The sequence below is a fragment of the Caloenas nicobarica genome, chromosome 8 (genome assembly GCF_036013445.1).
Source record: "Caloenas nicobarica isolate bCalNic1 chromosome 8, bCalNic1.hap1, whole genome shotgun sequence".
NCBI lineage: Eukaryota > Metazoa > Chordata > Aves > Columbiformes > Columbidae > Caloenas > Caloenas nicobarica.
In genome coordinates, this window is record NC_088252.1 from 27,447,595 (window position 1) to 27,468,068 (window position 20,474).

Sequence of the window (20,474 nt, forward strand, 5' to 3'; positions counted from 1 at the left end):
CTTTGCTGCCGTGTGTTCAGTGCTTGGGTTCCCATGCGGCACCAGGTGGGACAGCGGTGGCGGTGCCACCCCCTGTGGGGCCACCACCCGCTGTCCCCCAGCAGCGTGGACCCCGTCCCTGCTGCCTCTGGTGCCCGGGCTGGCAGCTTGGCCTGAGGGCTGCACCCAGGCACCGTGCGGAGCAGAGGTGAGGGATGTTACTGTAAATAATGACATATACCTATAGACATTGTGTATCTAGTATGGATATACCTCTATTCTAATTCTATTCTGTTCTGTTCCTAATATGTCCACTATATAAATAGTACATAATATATATATGTAGGAAGGCACAGCATATAGATCTGTATCTATACTGAGAGAGCATATAAGTGTGATATATATAGGTATATATCTATAGAGCATATATCTAGTATGTGAGTATAGTAGTGTACCTAGTACATATATACAGTGTGTCTACATACACGTCTATATAGTGTACATCTAATATACCAGTATATCTAGTATGCACATGCAGTACCTGGGGTGTGTGTACATACAGCAGACGTATACAGAAATGGACAAAGCACACACCAGCAGGGCCCTAGCGCACATGCTCATCCGGGCCCACACCTGCGGCTCTCCCGCGGGGTGGGTCCCGTCGGACACGGACGCGTGTGGACGCCGCGCTCCGCACATCCGGGTTCCAGAGGGCACAGGCGACCGGGGCGTGGCCGCGGGGCGTGGGCGTGGCCGCGGGGGCGTGGCCGCGGGGCGGGGGCGTGCCCGCGCTAGGGCCCGCCCCCCGCGCGGGGAGGTGGCGCTTCCCCCGGCGCGCCGCTCCCGCCGCGATGTCCCGCCGCGGGCAGGAGCCCGACAGGTGAGCGGGGATGGGGGGTCGAGGGTCCCGGCCGCCCCCCGCCGTGCGCCGCCCGGGGCTCTCCCCAGCATCCCCGGGACCCCCCGGCTCTGCTCGGCATCCCCCGCCTCTATTATCCCGCTCCCTGCATCCTCCCGATGCCCCCCCTGCACCCCAAGCCCCTCTCGATGCCCCTCTGCACCCCCAGGCCATCCCAACCCTCGCAACCCCCCCAGCATCTTCGCCATCCCCCCAGCATCCTTCCTGCATCCTCCTCACCCCCATCCCCCCGCACCATCTGCATCCCCCAGCATCCTCCTGTCTCCTCCACCCCCCGCCCCCCTTCCAGCCCCCCTCCCATCACCCGCTCCCATCACCCCCTCCCCATTGCCTCCCGTCCCCCCATCTCCCGCACCTTGCCCGACCCAAGCGAACGGTCACTGCCCCGCGCTGGAACAAAGCCCAGAGCCTCCTTCCCGCCCCCCCCAGGAAACCCACAGCGGGTTTGGGGCGCAGCGCTCAGCCTTGCACCTGCAGCGGGACCTCCCCGAGCCTCACCCCGCCCAGCGCCAGGCCGGGACCCGGCCGTGCAGCCCCCCGCTCCGCCCGGGCCCGCTCGGCATCCTCCGCTCGGCAGACAAAAGCGCTGGGCGAGCCAGCGCCGTTCCCGCTCCGCCGTCCCCGCTCCGCCCCGAGTCCCCGCTCCGCCCCGGGCCCCGCTGCCCCGCTCAGCCCCGGTTCCACGCTCCCCCCGCGGGGTCCCGCTCCCGCTGCCCCGCTCCCCCCGAGATCACGCTCCGGTGGCTCCGCTCCGCCCCGGGCCCCGCTGCCCCGCTCAGCCCCGGTTCCACGCTCCCCCCGCCGGGTCCCGCTCCCTCTGCCCCGCTCCGCCCCGGGCCCCCGCTCCGGTGGCTCCGCTCCACTCCGGGTCCCCGCTGCCCCGGCTGCACCCCGGGTATTGGCACAATAGGCGGCAGCTGGGGCCGTTTAGAAACGAGCCTGGTTATCTTTTTCCCTCTCAAGCTGTTATCGCCAGCGGGGCCACCCCGCTTTGGTTTTGCTTCAGCAAAAACAACAGCACAAGCGTGCAGCTCTTGCAGGGCAGGGGATGGAGCTGGCAGTGTCTTTCTTCCTTATTATAGTTAATTGAGGGCAATAACTTTTTATACCAAACACGGCTGTATGTTTTTTTCTACTTCCTTTTTTTTTTTTTTCCTTTCCTTTTTTTCCCCTCTCTCCTCCAGAGCTTGTTTTTTAGCTTAGGAGGAGGGAAATGCAGCTGTGAGGGGTATAACCCTGCTGCAGGCAAACCTTATTTAGCAAGCCAGCACTTGGTGGAAGGCTTGCACAAACGGCACTTGGCTCGGGCGCTGTCTCTGGGGTATGGGCTTTATCCAAGTCTTGCAGATACTATATAATTTATTTTTTTTTTAAGATACAGTTTGGAAGCACGAACCCTGTTGTGTAATTTCCCATTTGTGCCCATGGTGAAACCCATGCCCAGTTTTTCCTCTGTGTTTAACTGGTCTAATTGGCTGCAGCACCTTATTCCCTGCCCCTGACCGACAAACTCTTCCAGCTCCAGGTCCCCCTTGCATCGCTTCACCTGGTGCCTCAGCCACACGTTAGGGGATTTATTTTCCTGCCTCTACCATTACCACGTATTTATTTTTAATTTTGTGTTTCCTCTGACCCCTGTGGTGATGCCCACTTACCGTGGCAGCTGCCGGGTGCAGGAAGGACTTTGTGGAGCTCCATGGAAAGTTTTCCAGACGTGGTCTTTATCCATAAATGATAAAACCAGCGCATTTCCCCTTTTCAAGAGCGAATGGAGACTGAAGATTGGTCACAAATGGGTGATGGGGTCTGTTAGAGCCACCTGCCGTGCCGGGGCCACCGTGTTTATCCGAGCTTCTTGCCTTGCTGAAGAAAATTGGTTGGGTTGCCCCCCAAACCGACGGACGCCTGGCACACAAAGTCTGGGCGCTTTGCAAAAGGGGCCGGGGGCTTGTGCCAGTGGGAAACGCGTGGAGCAAAACAAGGTGTCCCTGGCACGGCAAGGGCGAGAGCCAGGGCCATGGGTGATGTTAGAGAAAATGCATATTTAATCACCAGTCCTCCATGCTAAGTTACCTGATAGCCTCCGATTCAGGGAGCGATGCCAGCAGGCAGCGGGGCGGGTAAACGCCCGATTCTGTGGGGGCACGGGAAAGGACCTGCTGATGTGTTTCCTGTTTTGTCTTCCAGCGGAGCTGAGTCCCTCTCTTCAGATGAAAAAGGTAGGGTAGTTTTGTGAAATACAGCGCTTCATATGAGAAATGCCCATCCTTTGCAATAGAAATGACAACTTTATAACCGCTGGCTTTGAAAAACGTAGTGTAATGCCTTAGTTTGATGGATAAGAGTTTTGATTATTTTACTATTGATTTTTAAAATTTATATTCCTTTGCTATGTGTCCATTTCATCTGACCTGCGTAGTACAAAAACACCAAGAGAAGAGTAAAATCTCTCTCAAGCTTATATCCCCCGACTGCTTTTCTCTTGCAGAGGTGGCGGCCGGCAGCGAGGAGGGAGAGGAGGGAGAGGGCTCGGCCAAGGAGCAGCCAGCGGGTGAGCACACGTGGCCTTTCCCTCTGCGTGATAAAACCATCATTTAGCTGGGTGAACCGGGATGTGCCACGGGTGAAGCTCCAAAATAGTCCCAGGTTGTATAAAACATTAAAATTAAGCACCTTGAACATGACACGTGCCCTTCAGAAGGGCCTGGGTGACCCCTGAGTCTCCTCTGATGCTGGGATTTGATGCTCTGGTGCTTCTCTCTGTTTAAGTATTTTTTCTACTGTGTTATATTATCTCGCTTGCTGACCAACATCATGTATTTAAACTTCTAGATGTATCCTTTTACTTACTTGTGGCATTGCTTTATTTCATTCTGGCTGTGACTAACGGGGTGTAATTTTGTTAAGGAGAAGACAGTTCCGAAAACAGCTCCAGCAGTAGCTCAGAAGAGGAGTCAGGTGAGCATCACATGGGGATTTATGTATTTTCTCCCTTTTGCAAATGTACATTCAGTTTGAACCAGCTGCTTTTCATGCGAACAGCCTCAGGGTTATTGTATAAGACCGTTAATTCAGTGATTGCATGCTGAAAAGCAGAATTATTTCCTAGCCGCTCAGTTTTGAGCAGAGCAATAACAGAGGAACAGCAGCTAATGTTGCTTTAGCCTCACAGACACAATACACGCAGATATTTTTACACCACAGTAGTTGTCCAAACACCAAGAGGCTATAAATTTGCTGAAAAGTTGGCAGCAAAAGTGGCAAAACAGGATGGACAGGAAAAGAATTAAAGGAAGCGTTTGCTGTTGATGAAAAGCCTGCGGGTTTGCGCTTACGCGGGTCCCACCACCAGCAGTTTATTCTGCTTTCATGCAAGATTGATAGTCTTTAGTTAACTAATTACAAAGCTTTTTCTCATCAGATGCTGAGGAGTCGGATAGAGGCAAGTCGGGTGAGTGTGTTTTTGTTTTATTCCTTAAATCTGCCTTGCAAGGTGTGAGGAAGCCAACACGGATCAGTGATGCACGAGGGCAGCGATACGTGATGGCAAGAGAGGGATTTAGCGCTGGCCCGCCCATCACCTCTGTGTCTTTTGGTGAAATTAATTGCTAGAGAGTGGGGTGCCCGTGTTTGCAGATAGAGCCCGTCGTGGGTGCAGGAGATGCGGATGGGAGCTGAGCACCCGTCGCTGTCCCTGGCTGTCCCAGGTCACCGCATCCCCGCCGCAGCTCGGGGACCGAAATAGCACCGCTGCGGGCAGGGAGCCAACGCGTGGCAGGCGTTTGCCTGATGTTTTCCAGACTCTCCGCTTGCAGCAATGCATTTTTTTTCTTTTTCCTACCTCTCCCACAACTGCCTGCCCAGGAGGGTGTCGACGTCTCAGGGTGACTTTGGGGCAGTCTCCGCTCACAGGGACGGGGAGCGGGAGCCAGCAGCACCGTGTCCCCGCACGTCACCAGCCAGCTGGTCCCTGTCACAGCAACTCTTCTGCTTGGCTTCTGCAAAACCCACCCTTCAGGCTAAAAGCTTTTGCCCGACGTGCCAGCTCTGCTTGTTTTGTGTTGGGGACTACTAAGGAGGATTGAGGCACCTTTGAATCATTTTAGAGACAAATATGCTGCTCTTCTTACAGCTTCCGTGCCAGGTGGTTGAACTTTGTACTTGGCACGATGAGTCTCATCCTGGGGATGAATCTTTTTTTTTAACCCCTGTGAAAATTTCCAGGAGTTTGGGCAAGTTATGAGCTTTCGACAAAGTTGTATCTCGATGTTCAGCATCATCCCCGTGCTGTGCAAAGCCTGCACACATGCAAGAACTTCGTCTTAGGAATATTCCCCTTAGGCTTTTATTAATATAAGCAAATTAAATTGGTGGATTGTCCTTGCTGAATACAGGAGCAGAAACACACTGAAGGCTGAAGTATTTGCTGCAAACTTCTGGGGTTTTTTTGTAGGTGAAGAACAGGAGGAGAAGGAATCGCTACTGCGCTGCAATGAGTCAGGTAGTAACAGATCTCTTGAGGGCTCGTTTTTTTTTTTCCTGAGCATTTAATTACTTTGCTTTTAATGAGCTGATCGTCCTGTTTTCTCGCTAGGAGTGAACTGTCTGCCACCCTGTGAGCACTGCAGAAATGAAAATGTACGTTAATAAAAAAACCCCACCCACGTATTTTGCATGAGATAATCTGCAAATTGTAATTCTACCCTCTTGCTGGTTTTTTTTAAATATGTATTTTTCTTTTATTTGTATATATAGGACCAGAAGGAGCAAGTGGCCCCCAGGAAACTTTCTGGAGGTCAATATGTGTATGGTTTTTTTTAATATAATGAGTATATATTTATATTGTTTTCATTGGGGTACTTCTTTCTTCAATGTAAGTGGGAAAAATACTAATTTGCTGCATGAATACATTTGGAGTTATAACGGATGCCCCCAAATCCTTAAAAATAAACAATTTAGAGCAGCTGCCCGTACTGCCTGCAGGTCCTGGGCCAAGAAATCTCTTAGGATTCTTCCTGCCTGCCTCGTCTCACTGCAATAATTAACATCAGGCATGTTTTAGTGTGCTTCTTTTTCAGTCTGGACACCCCTGAGGGGTCTTGCTTTGCTTCACAGGAATACTCATCCTCTCCATTTGCACTGACCTTGCATTTTTCCTTGGGCGCCAGCCTTGTGCTCCCTCTCTATGTCTGGAAGCTGTCGTCAGTGTGTGACGTTGGGCTTGTCCACATGTGATGTGGATTTTGTCCACGTACAATGTTGGTACTGACATTGGTGGGAGCTGGGCTGAGCCCTTTGTGTAAAAGCAGCTGCTTCATTTGCAGGAAACGTTATGCAAAACGTTCATTACGGCTATTTTGAATGCACCGCCTGGGTCCTCCCAGCCAGTTTTTAACCCTCCGGTGATGGTTTAAACATAGAGACTGGAGAAAAAAAATGTTGCGGCTTCTGTGCAATTCAGATAAAGTGCTCTGCGCCTGTTATCCCTTGCAAACTGCATCGTTATGATATTTATTAGGCAGTGGAAACTAAACTAACCAGGTCATTCTCGCCCACGGCAGGATGCAGCTGGACGCAGAGGGGACTTACCGGTGCAGCCTCACGGGCTTGATTTTTGAGGTAACGGGGGCCGTCAAAATCACATATTCCCTCCTATCGTGGAGCAAATACGCCAACCTCGTGGAAAAGCCGTGGATCGTGGGCGGCCCCCTCTTCGACATGCGCTGCAACCCGGCCCCCGCGCTCACCTCCATCCAGTTTCCCCACTCCCTGTGCCTCGGCGGTGAGTCCGACGGGTGCGGGATGGCACCGTTCCCCCGGCGCGGGGCACGCTGAGACGTCCCCTCCGTGTCCCCGCAGATCACGGCGCCGGCCTGGCCTTCAGGGTTTTGCACATCAAAAGCGAGGGCCCGGCCATCGAGCCCTCCGCCGACTACTCGGCGTCGCACGTGAAGTGGCTGGTGAGCTCGCTGTCCCCGGTGGGACCGCTCATCCAGAGCCTGGAGCCGGTGCAGTACCACGGCGCCGTCATCCTCTACAAAGCCGTCGACGAGCATCCTTCCTTATCCTTTCGGGTCTACGTGGCTACGAACAACGACTCCTTTATAAAGGTATAGCTGGTGGCGGGGGTGCAGGGTGGCATGATGTAGAAATACCGGCACGTTGGTTAGGGGGGTGCTACCTGGAAGGTGGGCTATGGCAGAGATGTTTGCATTCAATAATTTTATATATATATATGTGGATATGTATATAACGTGAGACTTCCGTACCAAAATGGTCTGCCTAGTTAGGATATGATAGTTAGGACATGATATTTGTAATTCTTCTCAAAGAACCTTAAAAAGAAACAATTTTTCAGTTGTGAGGAGTGCGCATTGCAGCTGAGCAGCTACATAAATGTAGTTTTGACCTGCCTTTCCACTCTTATTGAGTGGAAATGATGAAATTGTGCAATGCAAGGCAGTTCCTTAGGAGAAAGCTGAAGAATAAGGAGCTACACAACCACAGTCCTTGCATTTCTATGATTCTGACTTTTTGCCAAGAAAGTTCCTTGTGATCCCTTCCAACCTCATATTCAATGATTCTATGGTTTAAGGAATTATACCAGCCCATATGCTCACTCACAAGCTGCTATAGAAATGGAATACGTAAGAAACCTATTTGCCACCAAAATCCACGGAGGTCAGGATTTGTACCTGAAAGAACTTGTCCTCTCACCCGTTCCCCACTATAATATGTAGGCAAACACTAGGAGAATAGAGAAACAAATAACCTTCCTTTTATTTGACTTGCAGACCTCTTGTATCTAATTTCACCCATGTAGCACAATAGCTGAAGGAGTTTATTTGATGTTTTTTTGAGGATGCTGTTTAGTGCAAAGGTTTCTGTAAATCGGCCGTGCGGAACATGTCACGGCCGTTTCATAGAGCTGGGCACGGAGAAAAGCCCAAGGAACCACATTAGCACAGGTTTTAAATGTTAATTTGTTTCCTGAGGCAAGTAACCTTTAAATTGTGTTTTTAAATTTTAGGATATCTCAAGAGCCGTAAAAAATTCAAATAAGAAATTCATTAGAATTGACAAGCCCCCTGTATGCCAAAAATTACTTCAGAAAGGAAAGAGGTATAGATTAGTTTGTGAGCCAGAAGCTGAAATAACTCCAGAGGTAAGTCCCTTGCACAGCCCTCATTTCATCCATTGCACCTTGATTAGAAACATGGTACAAAATGGCTTTTCCTGGATGTTCCTGCACTGGCATGAAGGGCATTTTTCACATTCATTTGTCATGGCTGCAGAAAGCATTTGCTGCTTAGGGCCCTGAAATTTTGGGATGAAATCCTGACGCTAAAGTCAACAGCAAAACTCTAAGGAGGTTTAAGTTGGGCTCAGATCTGTGTCAACAGCCAAATACCTCCTCTTCAGTTTATGTTTTGGCTAAATGTTTATTTTTAAAATATTTACGTTGTATAGGAAATTGAATTTGTTGACGGATCTCTCTTGAAACTAAAAAGTTACATTGAAGTGTATTTGGAGAAACCCGACGACTTCACGTTGTCTTTGGTTGAGCTGGAGTCTGATGCGACCGTCTGGAAAGCAAAACTAAGAGAGAGTGAGTCTTTGGTCTCCCACTCTGAGATTATTCCTGCTGAAAAGATAAGAGGAGTTTGGGGTATAATTCAGCCTCATTTGTGCCTGAGAATTGTTGGATGTGGGGCGTAGCAATGGGAATTCCTACCTCACCTTTTGTTTCCCCTGAAAACTCTTTACCAGGTGACTGGATACATTACGACCAGAACAAAAATGAGCAGAAGAGAAGCACAGCCAGTAAGTCGATTTGAAGATAAGCCAGGTTGCTTATTTTCTGCGTAGCTCAAGTGATGCGCATGAAGTAACATCATCATCTCGCTCGCTTCCCAGGTGTCAAAAGACGCAAACCAGCCATCAGCATTTTGGAAGAACACGAGCTCTGTAGCAAAAAGCAAAAAACCAGCAATACCACAGGTAAAGCATTTTTGTGGCATGTAAAAAAAACCTTTTTATTTTTTTTCCCCCTGTGAATTCCACCTGAGCTTACATTTTTAAAGACTTCCATGAATCTGAGCATGAAATATAGGAGGGGAAAATGCTGCTTTTGTTGGTGCACAGTTTGTACCCGCATTTGTATGCTTTGGTACGTTGTCATTCATTCAGTAAGTAAATGGGGAGAAGCAGCTAGAAAATTTGCTTGATGAGGGTCAGCTAAAATGGTGTTGCCTTCTAAGACTGGGCAATAGTGGCTGCTTTTGAAAGAGGTTTCCACTGCATGTCTCAGATTTTGCGTCTGGGATATATCCCGAGCCATAACAGGCTGAAATTTTCTGAAAAAAAATGTATTGTTGACCTGTGATGTCCTGATGGTCAGAAACGCTTGGTGTCTGGGAGCTCCCACCCAGAAACTACTCATTTGCTAATAGTTACTTAGAAAACATACAGAAGAAATAATATTATTTCAATAACTAAAGAAAAATAAATCAGCAAAAATAGCCATGTAACAAAAATAGCCACCAGAGGGAGAGCTTCCATCCCTCCAAACCTCAGTTTTCTGCCTAAGTGGTGACAGTGGGGAAAAAAAAAACCCCTTTACAGCAGCCAGAATGCAATCAAGTGGTGTCATCTTAGTCCTTCAGGTGCTTTTTTCCAGCCCTTGGCTCTGACTTGCCAGATAATCTGAATAATAAGGTCACCTTCGTTGTATCTCCCTGGCCACACACAGAACTAACACATCATTGAGTTACAAGTCTAACGGGAAGAGCAATGTTAAATCTGATTTTTACTTCTGTGTCTTTTCAGGTGGAATCGAAACAAAAATCTTAACGGATCAACAGCTGATGGTGATCGCCAAGTTGCTTGGGAGGCAGTGGAGAGAAATCGCCATCGAGTGTCTGCAGATGGAAATGAAAGACATCGAGCAGATTCAGGCAACGGAGGAAGAAGTTAATATGCAGAAATTTAAGTTGTTAAGCAAGTGGAGAGACAGAGAGCAAAGCAACGGGACCGCGGAAGCTTTGTGCAGAAGTCTCCATGAAAAAGTGTCCTATGAGATAGTCCAAGCCCTACAAGGTATCGCCTTCCCATTATATTTATTTAATTACTTCATGGTGTTTCAGATATATTTTAAGAATTCGCATCAGAGAGTTTACCAAATACTTAGTACATGTTTTACTACACACTTCAAAATTATCTCCTTTCTGAAGTTAGCAATTACTTTCTTTCTTGTGGCATTTTTATACTTCCCTTCAGAAACTGATATAAAATGAACAATATTTTTCCACTGACCGTGTTGAGAGCGCTCTCAGTCAGCGTTATGTACCCACACCAGTTCTTGGGTTTCTCAGGACGTCCAAAGGGGAGATGTTTGGGTTTGGGATTTTAGGAACTGGAACCTTTCTTAAAAAAAAAATAAATATATATATATATATATATTCCAAGGGTGAAGTGCTGCTTGTTCTCCCTCACTCGCCATAGCCTTGCGCTGTCTTGTAGGCTTTTAGTACATTTATTATTCAACTTAAATGCTGCAATAACTTGTAGAGACGGGATAATCTGTGTGTGTTTGCGCGTGTTCCTTTCCCCAGGTTTCTCGGCTTGGCGCTGAGCTGGCAGGAGTGCGGCGGGAGCTGAGACCTGGGAAGGCGGATGCGAAGCGTCATCACTCAGTGGAAAGTTTAGGCAGGATCTTCGCAAGAAATGTGAACAAATTTTTTCTTGGATACAAGCACACGTAAGACTTTCAGGAACAAATTACTCAGGCGGTGGATGCCGGCATCGGGAGTGCCGGGTTTAATGGATGGGGAAACCCAACACTGCTGCCCAGCTTTGTCTCGTTTGAGCCAGGCCTAAAAGACGTGAACACCGGGAGGAACCGGTTTACCCTTTTCAGGTGTATGATCATTATTCGGAAACGTTTTAATTTACATCAGGGAAAGACAGGGAGAAAAGTTATGTCGCAACTTTCGTCCCCTTAAAAAAAGATATTGAACTGCCAAAATCATGAGGTACTTTGTATTTCTCACAGATGTCCAAGATCAGGGAAGGATAATCCCAAACTTGCAGATAAATTCCTTTGCGTAATCACTGTATATATACATAATTACTGTATATACTTGTGTACATTCAGTCCTTGTTAAGCTGTGGTTCTGTTTTCTAAAAACCTGAAGACTGGTTTTACGGGAGCACCACTATTAACTCCAGGCAGCTTTGAATTTTCCCTGGGAATTTCTTCTTCACTCTCTTCTGTATAGTCCGTCTCAGTTTTTATGAGATAATTTTTTATGTTGTATATTTTTTTTTTATTGTAAACTTTTTTATACTTTTTTTACTTGATTAGTTTTAACTTGAATAGAATTAGGTGCTTAAACTAAAATGGGAGGAGGCAAAACCTCTGCGAAGGCTGTTCCTCTGTCAGCAATGGACGTACTACGGAACTGGAAAAGATTTGGAAATAATGTTATTTGCAGAAGAGACAGGCGACCTGATACGGGAGATTGCCTTGTTTTTAAAGGCACAGGTTTCTTGTGATCATCTTCCTCTGCGTATGTTTATGAAAGAAAAAGCATACTTTTAAAAAATAAGGATTAAAAAGGAAACATTTTCACTATATGTGTATGATTTTTTTTTTCTTTTTTTAAATTTTAGCTATTGGATGCAATGTTGCAAGGTTGCTGTATGTTGTGGGCCATCTTTCCAACCTTTCGTGCTCCGCTGCTACGTGCAAGGGTTGGCTGAGGAAAAGGGCTGTGTTGGTGCCCAGGACCTCGTGGGCTTTTCTGCTGATGGGATGTTTAGGGGAGAAAAAAAAAGCTGTGGGAGGCAGGGAAGGTTTTATGGGGCTCTCCATGCCCAGGCAGAGCCGCCCTTGGCTCTTATCTTTGGGAAATTTTAACCAGGGAGATCTCTAAGATACCCAAAAAAACCCAAAGCTCTAATGGACCTTCTGGTCAGAAGCAGAAATCAGTAAATCTAAGCTGGAAATAAGATGCTTATTTGCAGTGATGAGGGTAACTGGATAGCGTAGCAGACGGTGAAAAAAATATTGTAAGGTCTTCAGCTCTTGAGTTCTTTAAATCAAAATCGAGAAGCTTTTTTAAAAAACGTATCGTATTTCTGTGGTCTTTAATTTGCAGGCAGAAGAAATTGGAACAGTTGTGTAAGGACATCACAGCACCGAGGTGTGAGGTTGCTCTTACCCTGCACCTCGGTGTATGTTGTGGGGGGTCTGTGGGAGCGGGGACCACGGCTCTGGTTCCACTAGAAAGCTCTGGGAATGTATAAAATTAATTATGTTTTCAGGGCTGGGGTGGTGTGCAGGTAACGCAAGTGCTCGGGGAAGAGGATGAGGACGGCAGGATCTGGAAGAGCTGGGGGTCCCATCAGCCCCTCGGCATCAAATCGGGGTCCCTAAAGAGCTGGGAGACCCCGAGGAAGAGGAGAGAGCTGAAGAACAAGGGGCTGGAGACAAGGGGTGGTGGGTGCAACGTGGGAGCTGGTGGGGACGTGGCCAAAGTCACTGCGAGGGTGGACCTGATACAGGGGATACGGGCAGGAATGGGGAAGATAATCATCCCGGCATCCCTCCCATCCTGCAAAGCTCTGCAAAAATCCTCCCCTTGCTGAAAAAAACCCCAAACAATTCAACCACTGATTTCGGTGGGGTGAGAATTTCACCCCAGGAACAATGTAACTGGCTAGGAGATTGGTGTAAATGAGGATGGAACCCAGGGAGGTGCTCCGAGTCCTCAGCCTGGGAGGAGATTCGCAAGAAGGTTGGTTGGTGTAAGTAAGAAGGCAGAAACAGGATTTTAAAATATGATATCAGTGATGAATGTTGCTACGGTATAGTTTTACCTGCCAGCAATATTCCCGGTATTTTAAAAGCATGATGGATATGATGTTATATTATTGATTCATGTAATATCTCAAGAAAGAAAAAAAAGTCACCATGTTTTCTTATGCAAACTTTATTAGGCAATAAATAGAATAAATAAGGAATTCCATCATAAATAAATTGATTATTATAAATATCCATTTCTGAAAATTATAGCTGAATAAATAAGATGGGTAAGACACAGGTGAGTATTTAGTTTGAGAACATTTTGGTACCACAATGTAGCTTATTTTCTAGAAATCTAGAAGTGTATCATGACAGCTTAAAAGGCACTGGCAACAGCTCGCTAAGACGTGATTTGTAAGAAACTGTGAAATATTATGCACTTGGTTCCTAAAAAGCCCCCAACCACCTTGCAGGGTATTGACTCTACTATTTTTTTTTCTCCAAAAATTTCTTTAGGTCAAGTCTATACCCCAAGCGCTGGAGGGCTGGGCGCTTAGAGGGAGCTCTCCAGCGAGGTCAGGTAGCTCATCATCCTGCTGATGGTGACGGTGCGGATTCGGAAGGCGTGGAGGATGCTGCAGAGCCGCATCCTCTCCTGGAAGGACGTGGGGACCGCGCCGGACAGGGGCTGTGCCGCGCTTCTGCCGCCGGGGTTTAGCGCCTGGGGAGAGGTAGGAGCATCAATCCACCACCACACAGTGGCTACAACAACAAAAAACCTCTTTAGATTGGCTACGACAAAAAAACCTCTTTAGGTTTTTTTCGCCCCCTGAGGGATAAATGACGAGGCTTAGAAATAAGAATGTATTCTCATCAGTGAAAAATTTGAAATATTTAATGATATAATTAATAGACTTGGGATAAAATTGGAAATGTTTAGTGATATAATGAATAGACTTTGGATGCGCAGCTGTACTTTCCTCAGGACAAAAATGCCCATTCATGCACAAAGGCTCTTTCTGCCCTAGAATAAAGAGCCTCTTTTAATAATAAGCCTATGTCTGGCCTAGTCTAGCGACCCCTTAGACTGGGCTTGCCTGCCCCTGGCTAGACTAGAATCTCCAGGCTGTTGGGAAATGCTCTGTCAATACAAAGGGAATGATTTTTTTTTTTTTAAATTAGCTTTTGTTAAACAAACAAACAAGCTTTTAACATTTATTCCCTCCTCTCACTAATAACATTATCAAAGTTCAGTACACCCTATGTCATACTCAGTAAACCAGGTATATTCTATTTCAGTATTTGGAAGAGAAATATGAAGTGAGACACATAATTCACAAGAATCAAGTCCCTTCTAGGAAAAACAGTAACAGTCATTTTTTAAAAATTACCAGATTGAAGAAAGGTCACTATTTGCCTGGTTACAGAATGGATTAAAAACTCTGGTTTAAGACAGAAATAGTAGAAAGGAAGGAGACAGAAATACTTACTGTCATCATCTCATCAATAGTTGTCAGAACCTTTTGATCGTCCAAGTTCCTCAGCTCTGCCCTGTAGGCATTCAGATCCTCATAGATGCCCTGCAGGCATTTCCTCTGCAAAATTCAGAGTTATTAGGAAATGCAGGGCTCTGTTGTAAATGCTTTCAACATACAACGAGCAAAAGAAGGGGTTATTTTGGGAAACTTGTAATTTACCGTATCAAAAGTAGATCTTTCCAGTGCTGGACAGTTTCCAGTCTGCAAATTAAAGAAGAAACGAGACATAGTGATTTTGTGGAAGTGCGAATTATACGGCTGCTCCATGAAAATATGATGCTGAAACTTTACATATATATATATTTACCCCTGGATCCTGAGATATACAAGCTTTTATGGTGTTGATTTGATCCTTAGTGATATCTTCTAGATCGACCTCTTCAAGGGTACATTCGAATCCCAGCGTGCCGAGCTCCTGTGTTGAAAAGGGAATAAAAAAGGGTTGTTGACTCAGCTTTGCGGTGCCGTATATATATGTAAGTACACACAATTATACGTGATGCATCGCAGCTGTCTGCACTTAGCGGAATCCTAGGAATGATGCTGTGTGAGGATTATGGTTAAACACGAAAGGGAGCAAATAGACTGAGAGACTGAAGTGCACGTGGCAGTTGTGTTTAATGGGAATAAGCTCAGGCTTGGCACAGATTTGTTTTATATGTTGCTGTGAATTGTGCTGCCTCCATTACTTTAAATTATTCTTTCAGACCTCAAATCTATTGAGAACTTTATGTCACTATAGTTGCAAATGTAAAGTATTTCTTAGAAAGTGAAAAATGACTGATACCATCTGCACAGACATTTAACAGCGCTCACTGGCGCACTGCAAGTGCAGGAACAACGCATCTATTCAGTGCCGGGGTTTTTTGTGGTTATCTGAGATGAAGCTTGCAACAATAGCAGGGAATTTTAGCAAAAAAAAAAAAAAATCCCCTTGGCACTGCTGCCAGGGAGCTTTAGTGTGGAAAATGCTACAGCAACAAACCAAAGAGTCAGGAGCAGGTGTTTTCTGAGCCAGCTCTGCAGGGGCCTCAGAGAAAGAGCACGTTCAAGACTGAGAGTGCTCAAATCCGCTGGCGCTGCTAATGGTGAGTGTGTTTCTGTGAGGGTGAGTGAGCACGGGCTGAGAGAGACACCTCAGCAAAACCCCATCCTAAAGGGCTGCTCAAGGGAGGCGTGAAAGCAAAGACCAGTTATTGAGGCTTAAAGTGGGTCTGCAGAGAGCATGTGCCTGCCTGGGTACCTGCAGCAACCCATCCCTGCCCTCCTGGGTACCATCACTGCCCCATCACCTCCTGCCCAGGTACCACCGCTGTTCTTCTGGGTACCACCACCACCTGCCTGGGTACCATCACCAACTCATCACCACCTGCCTGTGTACCCTCACCAATCCTTCAGCACCCTCCTGAGTACCCCCACTGCCCTCCTGGGTACCACCACTGTCCTGGGTACTCTCACCAACCCATCTCTTCCCTCCTGGGTACCATCACTAACCCATCACCTCATGAGAGAGTTTTGAGAGAGTCCAGCGCAGCCACGAAGATGCTGAAGGGAGTGGAGCATCTCCCGTGTGAGGAAAAGCTGAGGAACTGGGGCTCTGGAGCTGGAGAAGAGGAGACTGAGGGGTGACCTCATTCATGGTGATCAATATGGAAAGGGGGAGTGTCAGGAGGATGGAGCCAGGCTCTTCTCAGTGACAACCAGTGATAGGACAAGGGGCAATGGGTATAAACTGGAACACAGGAGGTTCCATTTAAATTTGAGAAGAAACTTCTTTCCAGTGAGGTGCCAGAGCCTGGCCCAGGCTGCCCAGGGAGGTTGTGGAGTCTCCTTCTCTGCAGACATTCCAACCCGCCTGGACGCCTTCCTGTGTAACCTCAGCTGGGTGTTCCTGCTCCGGCGGGGGGACTGCACTGGATGAGCTTTCAAGGTCCCTTCCAACCCCTGACATTCTGTGATCATGAGCCCATCCCTGACCTCCTGGGTATGTACCATCATCTTCTGCCTGGGTACCATCACCAACCCATCACCTCTTGTCTGTGTACCCTCACCAATCCATCACTGCCCTCCTGGGTACCATCATCTCCTGCCTGGGTACCATCGCTGCCCCATCACCATCTGCCCGGGTACCAACACTGCCCCATCAGAGCCCTCCTGGGTACCATCACCATCCTCCTGGGCACCCTCCCTGCCCCACGCCCCCTCCCCAGCGCCCTCGCCCCGCAGACCTTCAGCCGGTGGACGGAGGCGTTGGCGGCCGCCAGCAGCTCCCGGGAGCGGTTCATCCTCTCGGCGAGGGGGGAGGACGGCGGCGGCGGCATCGCCCGGGCGGGAGGTGACAAGGCCAGGGCCAGGCAGAGCGCGGGCAGCAGCGCCCAGGGCCGGGTGGCCGCGCTAGGGGGCGCTGCCCGGCCGCCGGTGTCGCTGTCACCGCGCTGTGACATCGCTGCTGCCCGGGGAGCGCTGGCGGGGCCGGCGGGGCCGCGGCGGCTCTTATAGGGGCGGCGGCAGCGGGATTTCCCCCTCCTCTCCTTTCCGTTCCAGCAGCCGCTCGGGGAGCCGGGCCGGGGGCAGCCGGGAATCCCGCAGCGCGGGCGGGGATGGGGACGGGGACAGGGGACACGGGGCCAAGGAGGCCAATGGCATCCTGGGGTGTATTAGAAGGGGGGTGGTCAGTAGGTCAGAGAGGTTCTCCTGCCCCTCTACTCTGCCCTGGTGAGACCTCATCTGGAATATTGTGTCCAGTTCTGGGCCCCTCAGTTCCAGAAGGACAGGGAACTGCTGGAGAGAGCCCAGCGCAGCCACAAAGATGCTGAAGGGAGTGGAGCATCTCCCGTGTGAGGAAAGGCTGAGGAGCTGGGGCTCTTGAGCTTGGAGAAGAGGAGACTGAGGGGTGACCTCATCAATGTTTATAAATATATAAAGGGTGGGTGTCAGGAGGATGGAGCCAGGCTCTTCTCGGTGACAACCAACAGTAAGACAAGGGGTAATGGGTTCAAGCTGGAACACAAGAGGTTCCACTTACATTTGAGAAGAAACTTCTTCTCAGTGAGGGTGACGGAACACTGGAACAGGCTGCCCAGGGGGGTTGTGGATTCTCCTTCTCTGGAGACATTCAAAACCCGCCTGGACGCCTCCTGTGTAACCTCACCTGGGTGTTCCTGCTCCGGCAGGGGGATTGGACTAGATGAGCTTTCGAGGTCCCTTCCAATCCCTGACATTCTGTGATTCTGTGATTCTGTGAGGAGGTGCTGGCCCCCCGCCCCTGCTCCGGGGGATGCTGCGGGGCGGCTGTGGCACTTGTGGGGGCTGGAAGTCCCGTGTTTGGGAGCGTTGCCTCGCACTGAGCTTCTAGAAAAAGAAGAACGACTTAAAGTGTGTGTGTGACGCACGGTTAAGCTTTTCAATGTGTATGGCGCAGAGATAAGCTTTTTCCATTTTTTATTGTCGAAATCTGTAATTTCATCTCCCTGTTCCAAGTCCAGTGTCTTATGAGGACATCCTTCCTCTTGTTGGTACTCCTGAAGGGAGACCTTATTGCTCTCTACAACTACCTAAAAAGGAGGTTGTTACATGGAGGGTGTTGGTTTCTTCTCCCAAGTAGCGATAGGACAAGAAGAAATGGCCTCAAGTTGCACCAGGGAAGGTTTAGGTTGGATATTAGGAAAAAATTCTTTATGGAAGGTGTTGTCAGGCACTGGAACAGGCTGCCCAGGGCAGTGGTGGAGTCACCATCCCTGGAGGGGTTTAAAAGGCGTTTAGACACGGTTCTTAGGGACAAGGTTTAGTGCTAGAGTGAGGTTAGGTTAAGGTTGGACATGCTGATCCTGAGAGTCTCTTCCAACTGAAATGATTCTGTGATCCTGACCCAAATTTGAGCTTTGAGTGTGTGTGAAGGCCAAAGCAGAGAGAGGTGATGGTTTTAAACTAAAATAGGGGAGATTCAGGCTGGACGTGAGGAAGAAATTGTTGCCGCTGAGGGTGGTGAGAGCCTGGCCCAGGTTGGCCAGAGAGGTGGTGGCTGAACCATCCCTGGAGACATCCCAGGCCAGGCTGGACGGGGCTCTGAGCAACCTGAGCTGGTGCAGATGTCCCTGCTCATGGCAGGGGGGGCGCTGGGGGACCTGGGGAGGGCCCCTCGACCCAAACTGTTCTGGGATTCTATAATGTTGAGATGTCATTAATGAATATTCTTGAAAACCTGCCTGGAAACTTGCTTTTTGCTGATATACTTGGTATAATCTCCAAATATGTCAATATTAGTTCATATTGCACATGGCCATTCTTAGCCTGGCCAAAAGGCTGTAGAGAACTTTTTTATCTGTCAGCTCTGCTGTGAAGTCAGTGGGAGTTTTGCTATCGGCTTGAAAGGGAGCAGGATGAATCAAGAGTTTTATATTGCATTTTCAGATTCTTTTTATTTTAATAGACATCTTGTTTCCCATAAGAAGGTTGTGATGTGTCTAGAGACTCGCTTTGCTAGAATACCAGCGCTGCATAATTTTCCCATTTCACTGTGTGTTTTCCATTTCTGCACCACTCGTTAAGCTGTGGGCTGTGGTTTTAATCTTGTGTACGAGATTTTTGTTTTCTGACACAGAAGTGAGAGACACCTTCAGCGTGTGCTTGCATGAGTGTTCTTGAAAAGGCACCAGTTTGGCTTTCCAGGTTTCTTTGCCCAACGCTCAGTCATGGCGTTGCCAGCAGCAGCAGGGCATGAGGTTTCTCTTCGGGTAGGACAACGATGCACAATTCAGACAACAGCTTCTGGTTTGTAGCATTCCTATGCTGCTCTTAGGCATGTACTGGGGAATTAGTTCAGGTTCTTTGTCCTAAAGGAGGAAAATTTAGCTCAAAGGGCCCCCAGCAGCCCCTAGTTGTAAAATACAGGCTACACAAGTAGGATGGCCATGCAAGTAGGACACTTCTGATTCCCTTTTATGCAAAACCTTGAGATATATTTTGCTTTCTTCACATAATTTCTCTCTCTTATGATATATGGCTCACAGATAATTTGCAAGGAGCTGTTGCACAGGTGTTTCCAAAGCAGAGGGGCTTTCTCAGCCAAAACTCCCTCAGCCCAACAGTTAGGTGATATATTACTGAAACATGGGGTGGGTTTAATTTCCTGATAAAATGGAATATGTCCTAACACTGGTGAGTGCATTTTTTCCTGGTAGAAGGAGAAATAATTGAATGTTGCTGCTTGCTCTTTTACAAATAGGAAGGTTTTTTTCTCATTCATCTATAAAGAACCATGCCTAAATGATACCTTTCTCAGCACTCATTTATTTTCCTGGTAGCATGTTAAACAAGCCCTTGCAATGCTGGGCTGCTGAAGATCCTTGTTCAGCTCTTGCAGGATCAGAGGCGATAAATCTGGAGACTTGCTGAAGCTCCAGCACTTACAAACACTCCGCAGACCCAAATCCTCCTGGACGAGCAATCCCACAGGTATTGCGGTGAGAGTCCCCAGGGCGGATGCTGAACACAATGTTAATGTGGTGCTTGTGCTGGTTTGGATGGGCAATGAGTTGAGTTTCTGCTACTTGGCGTAAGGCGCTTTGTATTTAGATTTGTCTCAAAGCGAAGTCCGAGATGTTAACTGCTGGGTCCTAGCAATGAAGTAATAAAATCTTAACAATATGTTTGTTTCGGGCAGATGTTATGTCTGTTTTTCATTCCTAACCTCATCCATCTGTTTCCTTCATTTCAAAGCATCCTGTATTTGACCAGTCTTGACTGTGAAGGAAGCATCTTGATAGTTACTGTGCATGGAAATAATTGTACATCTATGGAGCGGGCTTTGACATTCCTCAGTGGTTATATACATATGGCTAGATATGAATATTATTTTGCAAAGTTAGATGTAATAATATTTTCTTTGTCAGCAGCATCCAAAACTTTAAAGTGAGTTCTTTTGAAATTGAAAAATCCAATTCATTTTTATTGCATATGGTGTCTTGATCTTGGGTACCCATCTCATCGGCCAAATGAAGATTATATGGGTGGAGCAATGCATTTGTTATTAAAGTAACAAAGATCGGGATGTATCATGTACACATTTAGAGACACAGTGCAGTAATCGCATACCATAATCTATAGAAACTGTTAGAAGATGTATGATATTATATCAGAAAACGTAATTCCACTGGCTTTACTTCAACCATAAATTGCTGTTGCTGAAATTAACCTCCAGAGAAAAATAATAACCGTTCTGGGTCCAGCT

At 47.9% G+C, this 20,474-nt stretch overlaps 2 protein-coding genes across 2 annotated transcripts; one reads left to right on the top strand and one right to left on the bottom strand.

The window, feature by feature from the left end:
• Window positions 1–784: 784 nt before the first annotated feature.
• Window positions 785–11,485, top strand: LOC135991558 (caspase recruitment domain-containing protein 8-like). Its single transcript, XM_065640271.1, has 16 exons — window positions 785–859; window positions 3,086–3,117; window positions 3,387–3,449; window positions 3,806–3,856; window positions 4,320–4,349; window positions 5,352–5,399; window positions 5,493–5,536; window positions 5,654–5,703; window positions 6,460–6,680; window positions 6,758–7,008; window positions 7,929–8,063; window positions 8,369–8,507; window positions 8,669–8,722; window positions 8,816–8,899; window positions 9,728–9,997; window positions 10,513–11,485. The coding sequence occupies exons 1-16, from the start codon at window positions 831–833 to the stop codon at window positions 10,530–10,532; spliced, it is 1,521 nt and encodes a 506-aa protein (XP_065496343.1). The 5' UTR covers window positions 785–830; the 3' UTR covers window positions 10,533–11,485.
• Window positions 11,486–13,260: 1,775 nt separating this feature from the next.
• IL12A (interleukin 12A) lies at window positions 13,261–16,689 on the bottom strand. Its single transcript, XM_065640506.1, has 5 exons — window positions 16,474–16,689; window positions 14,553–14,660; window positions 14,405–14,446; window positions 14,198–14,302; window positions 13,261–13,428 (listed from the first exon to the last, which is right to left on the bottom strand). The coding sequence occupies exons 1-5, from the start codon at window positions 16,687–16,689 to the stop codon at window positions 13,261–13,263; spliced, it is 639 nt and encodes a 212-aa protein (XP_065496578.1).
• Window positions 16,690–20,474: the final 3,785 nt, after the last annotated feature.

Bases quoted from the DNA above. Each gene is read 5' to 3' on its own strand.
- LOC135991558 (XM_065640271.1), top strand. From the start codon at position 831: ATGTCCCGCCGCGGGCAGGAGCCCGACAG. The intron at 3,450-3,805 runs GTGAGCACACGT...AATTTTGTTAAG, and splicing joins GGCCAAGGAGCAGCCAGCGG to GAGAAGACAGTTCCGAAAAC. The intron at 3,857-4,319 runs GTGAGCATCACA...TTTTCTCATCAG, and splicing joins TAGCTCAGAAGAGGAGTCAG to ATGCTGAGGAGTCGGATAGA.
- IL12A (XM_065640506.1), bottom strand. From the start codon at position 16,689: ATGTCACAGCGCGGTGACAGCGACACCGGCGGCCGGGCAGCGCCCCCT. The intron at 14,447-14,552 runs GTAAATATATAT...TTTAATTTGCAG, and splicing joins GTATATCTCAGGATCCAGGG to ACTGGAAACTGTCCAGCACT. The intron at 13,429-14,197 runs GTAAGTATTTCT...ACCTCTCCCCAG, and splicing joins CTATTGATGAGATGATGACA to GCGCTAAACCCCGGCGGCAG.